The 12267-nt window shown below is 41.0% G+C and overlaps 1 protein-coding gene across 2 annotated transcripts in view; it reads left to right on the plus strand.

Annotated features, from left to right (window-relative positions):
• Positions 1-12267, plus strand: part of tjp2b (tight junction protein 2b (zona occludens 2)) — a 123938-nt gene that overhangs the window by 91051 nt on the left and 20620 nt on the right. For both annotated transcript variants that reach the window (XM_083912188.1, XM_083912189.1), the window contains exons 13-18: positions 2547-2766; positions 6737-6921; positions 9515-9610; positions 11026-11105; positions 11535-11745; positions 11861-11961. In XM_083912188.1, the coding sequence (XP_083768314.1) occupies positions 2547-2766; positions 6737-6921; positions 9515-9610; positions 11026-11105; positions 11535-11745; positions 11861-11961 (893 nt within the window). The remainder of the gene's footprint in view (positions 1-2546; positions 2767-6736; positions 6922-9514; positions 9611-11025; positions 11106-11534; positions 11746-11860; positions 11962-12267) is intronic.

Below are 12267 nucleotides of genomic sequence, written 5' to 3' on the forward strand. Positions count from 1 at the left end.
AGTAAAATCAACAAAACAAAACAGGACCCCGGACAGAACCTTAGGGATTCACCACAAGTTGTTATGAATATTTACACCTGATAACACTCAGCTGTTGACTGAACAAACTGACAAGAGGAACCTGCTTCAAATGCACATTGAGTGTGTGGATTATTTCTTGCTTGGTCTGGAGTCTGGCAACTTTAGGGGGACAAGACTCAAGGACGTTACTGCTACAAAAAAATAATCTAATATATAACCTACGGTTAAACCACAACTTTTCTTTTTTATACCTTGGTGTTTGTACTGATTAAACAAATGAGATATGACAGGTCAATTAGTGAGCAGTAGAAGTGCTGCTAGGGTGATTTTGTTACCTTTGGAGAGAGCTAGGCTAACTGTTTCCCCCGTTTCTATTTTTTAGCCAAGCTGACTTAGCTTAGCTTCGTATTTACTGTACACGAATAAGAACAGTATCAATAGTCCAACTCTAGGCAAGAAAGTGGCTAAGCATTTTTTTCCAAATTTCAAACTATTCCTTTGTTAACTGTTAGTAGCAGGACTCAGTAAACGATGTACAAATGCAAGCTAATCCTGCTCCATGAGAAAACATGATGGAAGTCCAAAGAACTCAATAAAAACATTATTTTTCAGTCAGACTAATGTTTTTTTTTAGTAAAATTGGTGTTTCAATGAAGATTTTTAGACAATCAATAAAACATTTATAATACCATAACAATACAGACTGTTTTTTTGCTATGTGCTCAAAGGCACTTATTACATGAGTAGTCTTTGAAGCTTTTTAGCCATGTACTCAATGAGTAGAAGGTTATGCAAGGGAATCTTTTGTTTTATTCATTTAACAGAGTGAGTGTGAGATGAAAGTAGGCTGAGTCCACAGTGTTTATGAAGCCAGCCAGCCGTGGCAACACTGGATTGTATTTAGTATGACTGTTGCCTCTGTTGGTCCTTTTGGGTCAGCGCTTTGTCGGACCATACATATCAAATCAAGAAGCCTTGCGGGAGCCTGGAGCAGGTTGTAAAATGTATTTCCCTGCAACAGTCAGACAAATATGTGCATAATGTTTTGATTGTGCAAAATGAATCTGGAAATTTGAGCATGGACTAACATTGCAACATAATACTCTCAAAGGTCCACTTCCTAGTTCTTTTGAGCTTTCAACTTCACACATGGACTTTATTTAGCAAATTGAAAGTTTTCATCACAGAACCCAAGTGGGGAATTTTGGACACATGATCACAAGTAATCATATATATGACCAGGATTCTAAATTAACACCCACCAACGGTGTTAAAAATAAGTTACTATCCAGTTTGGCCGATGATGTAGAATTTGAGGCATTACATGCATGATAGAAGCCTCTGTTCTCTGTCATTTATCCCTGTTGCAGTACTTCCTACATTTCCCATGAACGCTGTGCCATAATGCTACGTGATGACGGCGAACGGCGCGTCCAACAGATAACACAAGAAGAAGAACAGAGCTAAAGCAGGGGGGAAAAATTAAAGAGGAGGGAGTTAGCTAACGTTAGTAAAGTCAAAAGTTCAGATTAAACTAAATGACTAAAGAGGAGGGGGTTAGCTAATGTTAGTTAAGTAAAGTCAAAAGTTCAGATTAAACTAAATGACTAAAGAGGAGGGAGTTAGCTAACGTTAGTAAAGTCAAAAGTTCAGATTAAACTAAATGACTAAAGAGGAGGGGGTTAGCTAATGTTAGTTAAGTAAAGTCAAAAGTTCAGATTAAACTAAATGACTAAAGAGGAGGGAGTTAGCTAACGTTGGTAAAGTCAAAAGTTCAGATTAAACTAAATGACTAAAGAGGAGGGGGTTAGCTAATGTTAGTTAAGTAAAGTCAAAAGTTCAGATTAAACTAAATGACTAAAGAGGAGGGAGTTAGCTTACGTTAGTAAAGTCAAAAGTTCAGATTAAACTAAATGACTAAAGAGGAGGGAGTTAGCTAACGTTAGTAAAGTAAAGTCAAAAGTTCAGATTAACCAAATGACTAAAGAGGAGGGAGTTAGCTTACGTTAGTAAAGTAAAATCAAAAGTTCTGATTAAACTAAATGACTAAAGAGGAGGGAGTTAGCTAATGTTAGTAAAGTAAAGTCAAAAGTTCAGATAAACTAAATGACTAAAGAGGAGGGAGTTAGCTAATGTTAGTAAAGTAAAATCAAAGGTTAAGATAAACCAAATGCGGTGGTGGTTGGGACAGCTTTATTAAAAGAGTAGAATAATTCAGGCAGAGGGCTGAAGGCACATTTGGTATCAGCTGTTTGCAATATGAGTGGCTCACTCACAGCTATGTGGCAAGTTACATCCAGTCATAATCACACATTACCATTACTGCTGCTGGTATTTTGATTGTTGATTTAATGTTTATGTGTATTTACTAGCTCCCAGCAGAGTCCTCATCAATGCTCAGATTCATTGAGAGCAAAGCATTATTATTTACTATATATGGTTAAGTCCTTGCCGTAAGTGACTGACCTTTTTAGACTCTGATATTGCTCTTTTTCTCTTTATCTCTCACTTTTTGGTTTGTCTAGTCTATAATGATATCTTGGTGTCGGGGCGTGGAGATTCCTTCTTCATCCGGACCCACTTTGAGTATGAAAAGGAGACTCCTCAGAGCCTGGCCTTCAGTCGGGGGGACATCTTTAAGGTGGTGGACACTCTCTATGATGGCAAGCTAGGCAACTGGCTGGCAATCCGTGTTGGCAAGGACAAGCAGCTGCTGGAGAAGGGCATCATCCCCAACAAGAGCAGGTAGGGCCATTTTAGGGGCTAAAGCCTATGAAGGGTGAAGGCCTCAGTAAGCTTCAAAGAAAGTTTTTTAGGGCTGCACTAGCTGTCGTAGCGTGAGAAGAGTCCCTACACAGAAAACAAAGCACCAATGGCCTCCTTCCTTTTGGATTGACCTTGGTAATCCACTTGAATGGACTTTACTATGAGGGGAGCTGGTACAGGGGCCTGTAGGTAAGTCTTTAAAACACTCTTTTAATAAACTCTGGACTCACTAACTACGTTGTTGGTGCTTTGTTTTCTGTGTAGGGACTCTTCTCATGCTGCTGCAGAGGTTTGCTGTTATTTTGAGCAGTGTTAGTGGTTAAAAAAGACGTTTTTAAAGCCTTCACCATACTGCCCTGAGCTAATCAGGGTTAGCCACATTCAGCTGTTAGTTACTGTTAGCAACTGTTAGCGACTCTCCCCGATTTCTCCGTTAATATTTCATACACAAAAAATTTTTGTCTTGATGGCTTATTTGATGAGTTTATTTGCCGAAAAAAACCATAGGAAGATTTTACGCCGGAATTTCACTTTAAGATGTTTTACTGGGAGCCAGGGAAGAGAAGTTAAAACAGGAGGGATATTCTCATACCCTTTGGTTCTAGGTTATATTCTGGCTGCAGCATTGTGAATAAGACCTAAGACCTAAGACCTATAATAAGGACCTGCACTCATCCAGAGTCAGGAAAAGGGCAGTTCACATCTCTGCAGACCCTTCACACCCTGCACATCACCTCTTTGAACTTCTCCACTCTGGCAGGCGTTACAGAACTCTGTACACAAAAACAGCCAGACATAAAAACAGTTTCTACCCCCAAGCCGTCACACTGCTGAACAATTGACCCCACCAGACACATCACACACACATGCCAAAGACAAATGCACCTTATGCACCTTATGTATATCACTGTAAAATAATATAACAAAGATGTTTATAACAGCCTGGTCACTTTACTTTGCACAATTATTTTATCTTTCCATTTTTAAATTTCTCATATTTACTTGTTAATCTGTTCTTAATATTACCTCTATTTTTTATCTTAAATTATTGTTCTGTGTTGTTCTGTTATTGTTATGTAAATGTTATTGTTATTGTTATGTTTAGGTTTGTCCTGTTAAATGTTTGGAAACTGTGAGCAAAGCATAAGCCGGAGTCAAATTCTCTGTATGTCCAACATACTTAGCAATAAACCTGATTCTGATTCTGATTCTGATTCTGAAGATAAGTTTTATTAACACCTGCTTTGTCAGTCCAGCACCAAGTGCATTACAGTGATCGAGTCTACAGCTTTTCAGAATCTGGCTGAGACAGGAGGCATCTAGATTTAGATATATTTCTAAGATGATAGAATGCAGTTTTGGAGATATGAGAAAATCACACTAGGGGTGTCCCCGACTAAAAATGTTCATCGTCAAATCTGATTCATCACGTTTTGTCAACTACGCATCGAATCATTTATTTTTTTTGTTGCTCATGAAAAACCCTCTGATCTGGGGTGGTGAGTCATGGACATGAAGCAGACAGCGGCGGGTGCACGTGATTCCAGCGCTACGTGGTCACGTGTTTCAGGCAGAGGGTTGTTGAGAAATGTGATTTCTGATAGGAGCATCTGATAAAAAGTATTTGTTGTTAGAACATAAATGTGTTTAGTTTGTATCTTTCTTTGACAGTAGCTGACGCTAGATTTAGAACTGTAGTTTCACTTTCTGTGTATGACTGTGTCCGACTGAACGTCTGTAATAAAAAACAACAAATGGGCAAATATTCAAAGTAAATGATGCTGATGATTAAACAGGAGCAGAGTGTTGTATTTCTGACGCCCAGATAGATTTAAAGCCCAGCCAAGACGGGCTCTGACGCTGCTGGATCCTGGATAGAACAACTTAGTTTGAGACGGGGAGGGGTTTAGCACAGGAGTTATTTTAGCATTTTTAGCAACATTATTTATTAAAGGCTATTTATCATGGTTTATTGGGTAAACCAAGCATCTATATGTAAATTCAGACATTCAGCACCCCCAGAGCCAGAATGGAATAATCCATTGTCTGAGAACCACATTTTGCAGCAATTTCGACTGTGAGATTGGCAGAATCAGGCTCCTCGGAGCGAATCGTCGAATAGTCCACATCCCATATTTAATATCAGCAATGCACTGGACAGTCACAGACCAGACATTTACTGGGCTAAGGTCATTGACAGAAACAGATATGTATAACTGTGTGTGAGCAGACAGGAACAGAAAGGGAGAAACACATGACATTTCACAGATCGTCTGTCTCAATGTGCTGTAAGATTATAGTAACAGCTTTAAGAAATATGAATATATATCTAAGTATATTAACAGAAAGGTAACTTCATCTTTAAAAATTACAGCCTTCTTTAAATGGCACAACATGAGTAAGAAAGATGTACACAGCACTGCTGCTGCACTAAGATTACGCTGAGTATCCCAAGTGGGTTTCTGTAATTACAGGTCCAGAGCCCAGAGTCTGAATAATTACTGGTGTGAGACAACACAGATCCCAGTTGAATGCTTTGGTATAAGTTGTGTGTGTTTTAATTATACCACACATTCACACTGGGGAGTGTCTACTTGAAATGCCTACATGCCAAAAAAGTAAAGTATATTTCTGTAGCATTTATCTAAAGGAGATGGCACAAAGTTCTCCACAATAAAAGATAGAGGCAGCATCCATTATCAGTAAATGCTTTACAGGATCACAGTGGGTTGGAGCTGATCCCAGCAGACACTGGGAGAGAGGTGGGGTACACCTGGACAGGTCACTGGTTAATCACCAGGCTGACACATGTACTCTTTCACACCGGTGACCAGGGTCACACCAAGGTTATCTGACCCGTGTTCAATGTTTCTTTTGTTAAATCAAGCTGCTCAACAGAGGTTATAGGTTGAATATGTAGAATGAGCAGAAAACCACCATCTAGTGTCTCAAGATCGTAGTCACAACAACAAAAAATAATTCCAGCAGTCGGGTTGCCAGGTTTGTTCAGCCTGCTCCATGTCAGTGATGAATCAAACAGGGTAACCACTCATTTGGACTAATCAATGAAATGTACAACAGTATTTAACGTAAGCCAGTCTTCAGCTGGAAGTCTTTCTTTGAGTGCTGTGTAATCCATTAGCTAGCTCTCAACTCAACATGATTCTTGTTTCTGTAGCAACAACAGACAACCCTGGCAACCAGCAATGCTCATCACTATTGGCTGCTACAATCAGTGTTTCCCCTCCCATAATTGTGATCCTTCTGTCTGGTGATTTTTAATAAGTGGTTTTATGAATGTGTTAACGCTGATTCATTTATCCATGTGGGGATTGACCTTTAATACGAACCTAATCAATCAATTGTCTGGTTAAACACCGACTGGCACGCTTAGAAGAACATTCAGGCAATCCGCTACAGTGCGTTGGAAACACATGAAAACCATGATTCCTCCCCCGACAATGTAAACAGAACGTGACAGAAAGTCATTGTCAAACCTGTCAAAAACATTTTAAAATAATCATTCAGACTAAATGTATTTTTTTATGGAAAAGCAATACTTTTATTCTGTACCCCTGAAAACGCCCTGTAGTGGATTTTTTCTTTTTAAATATAGCTTTTAATAAAAGATTCTACATATACAACCTTCAATCCCTGGTCCTGATAATTCAGATATACTTGGGTCACAGCCTGGGATTAATGCATACCAATTACCTGCTGCGGCTGCAGCAGATCTCTGATGTAGGCAGGGGCCAGAGCATGCAGAGCATAATAAGAATGTCAAATTGGATCCCGAATTAGATGAAGACCTTTTTAGGGAACTTTATCAAAAGCTAGACAACTTGTAAGCAATCCAGGAGGTGGTCTGTTAAAAAGAACTACAGTTTGGTTTATACATGAACGTGTACTGTATGTGAATAATGATAGTTATATTTGTGTTCCCTGTCAGAGCGGAGCAGATGGCCAGTGTCCAGAGCTCTCATAAAGCTGTTGCGGGCGATCGAGCAGACTTCTGGCGGTTGCGAGGCCAACGTTCTCTGAAGAGGAAGGACCTGAGGAAGAGCAGAGAAAACCTGAGCAGTCAGACCCTGGCCACCCACTTCCCAGCATATGAACGGGTGGTGCTCCGAGAAGGTGGGTGATTCTCTGGATCTGTGTTTATGAAAATACTGGGGGGAAATACTTGTATATGTGAGTAGTTATTGAGTAATGTTTTCAAAAATGAGTGAAACCTTGTGTTGGTTTTGGTTTGGTGCTCTGGAAAGAGTAGATGTGCTTTCAGCCCCTTCTCCGAGTTTTTAAAAGCTTGTTATGGTAGGGATAACCCATAGGAAAAACCATGTTAAACAAATATAAGTGTTCTGTATCTGGAGTGGGACTTTAACAGTTAGCCCACAGTTCATTGTTCAGTCTCAAATTTGTATCTTTTTCCTAGACTGAAAGGAGATGCTCTTGTGAGATCTAGACTGCATAGGTTGATTTTATACTGCAATTGTATAGTTGTCCATACACTTAAGCATTACCTTATATGAGGTGTAAACTAGCTGAGTTATCACTTACTCATGTAGTTGTAATTACTAATTTCCTATATGATTACTGGCAAAAGTATTCAGTATTCAGCCTGATATATTAATTAATGTTGAGAATGGCCACAGCCAAAACTGTATACTTTTAGATTGGAAATATTAAAAACAACAAAAACAATTATTGAACCCCTATTTGCGTGGCAAAATTAGAGAACCCTTTCAGATTCCTCACAGTTATTGGTGGTAATCTGGCACCTGGTGACAATTGACTTTATTGTTAGATACACCCTATTTATCTGTCATCCTTTTGGCCAGCACGGAGAAAAAGATTTTTCCTTCCACATTCAGCAGGGCGATGTCTTTGGAGTTTGCTTCCTTGGGAATGAAGACCGCTACAGTTCTTTGTCCTTCGGCTGGAATGCGTTGCTTTTTCCAGGCAGCTCTCATGGGGTACCATAGCAACTCAAGCACCTTAGGGCAGTTCTTATATAGTTTGTAGGGGACTCCATTGGGGCCTGGTGCTGATGACAACCTTGCCTTACTCACGACCTGCCTAACTTCAGTGAGCTTCGGGGGCATGATGTTGAACTCAGTAACTGGAGGTGCAGGCCGGGGCACGTACCCCGGTGTTCCTAACGGGAAGTTCTTTGCTGGATCCCTATACTGCTCTCTGACGTGCTGTTCCAGTTGCTCCCTGGTGGTTTCGAGCTCCCCACTCTTCTTCTCCTCCAGCAGCTGTCTGGCATGCTTAAAGAGGTCTTTGAAGAAGCTGGCTCGTTCTTTTTGTTTCCATTTGCTACACTTGCGGATACGTTCAGCTCTGCGGAGCCTGGACAGTCTTTGTCTGACCTCCTCCCACAGGGTTTTCAGGCCCTCTTTCTCTTCCTGTGCTGCATACCTCCAGTTCTTGTGGAGTTGTCGGCGTCTTTGCACTAGATGGTCAATCTCCTTCCCCCCTCTCTTTGTGTGGTCTTCTGTTTGGAGGTCTCCTCGCCAAACCTGTCCTTGCAGACCTGGTACAGGATGTCCCCAACCTGACTGAGCTTGGTTTCCACAGCTCTTTGCAATGTACCCCCAGTTTCTTGATCAGATCTGTGTCTAGCATACGACATGCCTCTGCCTCACTTGACTTTGGCCATTTGAGTTTGCTCTTTCTAGTTGGATTCTTGGTCTCTGCTTTTGGCTCTGTATTGTGTGAGTTGGTGGCGACTGGGTCTAGGAGCTCACATGGGGGGTCGTCCTCCAACAAGGGGCCTTCTTCCTCTGTGCCGTCTTTGCCTTCTGCAACATCCGGTCCATCGGCTCTGTGGTTTGCGACCTGGCTTTAGGTCCCTCTTGTCTCACCTGCCAGGGCAGTGCAAAGTTTCTGTTGGCCCTTCTGCCCACAGTTTCGCAACCCCCTGAATGTGGTCACTTTCTCCTATCCACATACACGTTTCCGGAGGGTCTTCCCCTCATTTCCTGGAGTTCTGGTGTTCGTCTCGTTGCTTCCATAGCTGTGTTTTCCGTCCTATTAGGCCCATCTTTCACCCTGCCTCTTGGAGGGCCTGCGGTTTGAATTCTCTTAGGATTCTTCATAGTTATGGTTGGGTTTCCCTCCTCTGAGGTTTTAGTGGGTTGGGTAACTAGCCACATTTAATACATTATCAATACACCTGTTCAATCTGCAACTTCATTTTCTTGTTGATTTGCCACTTTAATTTCATAAATCTGCAACTTTTTCCCGAAATATTACCCCTCTCCCCCGGGTCCATAATTATTTATTTTCCATACTTTACCCTAATACGCTGTCGCACTGTTCTCTAATTTTGCTTGCTTTTTTTCACAAAATAAAGGTTTGTTGTTGAAGTGCCTTGGTTATTTAAAAAACATGCTAGTAGAGCAGTGGTATAGCCACAGTGGATATTCTATCAAATTCTGAGTAAAATAAAAACAGTATTTCCGAATAAATAAAGTGTCAATACTTTGTCCTCTAATTTTGATATCCAGTGTATATATATACTGTATACACATATTTATATACAGTATATAGTCTACAACCTAATAATTCTAGTATTGCTCACGTTCTGTTTAAGACCACCAGCATGTGTATGTGTGCCTTTTGGTGTCCACAGGTGTGCAGAACTGTCCGACAGTGTGTGTAAATGATGTAAATGTTATGGACAGTGAGCAGCATTGTAATTAACAGCATATCGTTGCAGCTGGTTTCCGGCGTCCTGTGGTGCTGTTCGGCCCCATCGCTGACGCTGCCAATGAGAGACTGGCCTCTGAGATTCCCAACCTGTTTGTTATTGCCAGTGAGTCTCCACCAGCCTCCTTCTGTCCTTGTTTTTGTGTGTAAAAGTCTCTATAAAGATGTACAAAAGTGAAGCCAAAATACCCCGGATACGGGCAACACCAATTGGTAATTTTGGAGTCAGAGTCTGCACAGCAGTGATCAAACAGTATTGAAGTACCGTCCATACACCCACCAGACCAGTTACAAATCAATCACAGCTGTCAATCATGACGCTTCATCCTGTTTTTATAGCATCAAATAACTGATTAAAAAAACAAACTTATCAGCAAAACGAACACTTGAACAAACATCAGCATGAAAAGAACTACTGTATTTTTCGGACTATAAGTCGCATTTTTTTTCATAGTTTGGCCGGGGTGCGACTTATACTCTGGAGCGACTTATGTGTGAAATTATTCACACATTACCGTAAAATATCAAATAATAGCACGGGCTATTATTTATCTCAGTCACGTAAGAGACTAGGCGTATATCAGCAATCGTCACACACACACGTCAACCAGTCAAAATTCGGCGGGGGCGGGTCATGGCAGAAGTGCATTGTGAAAAAAAAGATGGTGTGGACCTGTGGTGTATCTGATCGAGCACTCGGTGCTCGACTGTTCGCGGCTGTGTCACTCGGTGTGTGCGGTGATTGATTGTTCCTGTATGTGTGTTATGAAGTTGTGCGGCTACTAAAAGAGCAAATGTTACAGCCTCGCCTCCGTGTGTGATATTTATCATAGAGACCCTCAATGCGCACTACAATAGTCAATAATTATAAAATATCAATAACATAAAACCACAACACTACCTGCTAATGCTTGAGCTAAGCGGCGCATTGTCTACCTTTGGAGTTGGCGGAGTTGTTCAGAAGTGACACAGAGGAAGAAGAGTTCAGTGGATTTAGTGATTAGGAGTGACAGATTGTTTGGTAAACGTATAGTATGTCCTATATGTTATAGTTATTTGAATGACTCTTACCGTAATATGTTACGTTAACATACCAGGCACGTTCTCAGTTCGTTGTTTATGCGTCATATAACGTACACTTATTCAGCCTGTTGTTCTCTATTCTATTTTTATTTTAAATTACCTTTCAAGATGAAATGTCTATTCTTGGTGTTGGATTTTATCAAATAAATTTCCCCAAAAAATGCGAGTTAAACTCATATATGACTCATATATGTTTTTTTCCTTCTTTATTATGCATTTTCGACTTTAAATCCGAAAAATACGGTACCTAAAACAACGTGAAAAAACATTTTCGATGTATTTGTATTTTAGTTTGGTCCGAGTTCCCTCCACTAATGTGGAGGGGGGCGGGACTTAACCCTATACAGCAGCCAGCCACCAGGCGGAGATCCAGATGATTTGACTTTCATGATTTTTACACACCACAACCTTTCCTTTGTTTCTGTGTTCTAATGGTAGAAACCGAGCCGAAAGATGCCGGATCGGAGAAGTCCTCAGGAGTAGTTCGCCTAAACACCATCCGACAAATCATCGAGCAGGTGCAAAAACACAAATTCAAAAGGCCAGTTATAGCAACATTGTATAGTATATCAAAAATCTGTAAAAGCTACTTCTTCCAGCTTGGTTCAGAGATGTTCTGTACTGCATTTGATGATGATTGATCAAAATTTGTAGGAGTGTTCCTGAGACTTACAAGTTACAGGCCAAAGCGTAAAGTTCTCTTGCCAAATTGCACTACCTTTGACATGAATCATTTCACATTATACACACACACACACACACACACACACAAACACCCACACACACCCCCAAAGCCTTCATGCCAACTATCAAGACATACAGTAAAGCATCTCTTCCTTTTTCCAACATGAGGAGAAGCTGATCCACAGCTTGTCTGCTGAGACAAGAACCTCCACTAACAGTGTTTACCATTCCCTCGTGTCCCTCGTGTTCCTCCCGCCACACAGGACAAGCACGCCCTTCTGGATGTGACCCCCAAGGCAGTGGACACCCTGAACTACACCCAGTGGTACCCCATTGTCATCTTCTTCAACCCAGACAGCAAGCACGGCATCAAGGCCATGAGACAGAGGATCGTCCCCAACTCCAACCGCAGCGCCCGCAAACTCTACGAACAGGCCGTCAAACTGAGGAAGACCTGCTCTCACTTATTCACTGGTACAGTCAGCACACATAGACACTCAGTCAGGTGTAATATACGGTAGCACTGCTGCAGCTGTATCTTTGCTATTATTTGAGTGTGTATGCTAAGTTAGATGGTTTTCTCATCTAGCCACTGTTGATCTGAACTCAGCCAACGATGCCTGGTACGGCAGCGTCAAAGACTCTATCAGAGAGCAGCAGATGCAGGCTGTCTGGGTTTCTGATGGCAAGGTAAACACACACAGACACACAGTAAATCTCACACACACCTGATGTGTTAAGGTTTTGTAGAAGAATTAGACAATCTTTGATTTTACTACCCCTGGGAGCTCCAGAGTTATTTTCTAACTCGACACATGGTGGTTTTAACCTCAGTTGATTGTTCAAATATGCAGACTCTAAATCATCAACCTTACTGGAAAACAGATTTAAACAAGCTGATAAAAAAAACAATACAATACAAATTAAGAGTGTCATATAATTTTACATAAAATTATAGCAGGACCTCTGCTACAGCCGGGCAAAAAGATTTTATCT

This window comes from Echiichthys vipera (genome assembly GCF_963691815.1).
Source record: "Echiichthys vipera genome assembly, chromosome: 4".
Classification (NCBI taxonomy): domain Eukaryota; kingdom Metazoa; phylum Chordata; class Actinopteri; order Perciformes; family Trachinidae; genus Echiichthys; species Echiichthys vipera.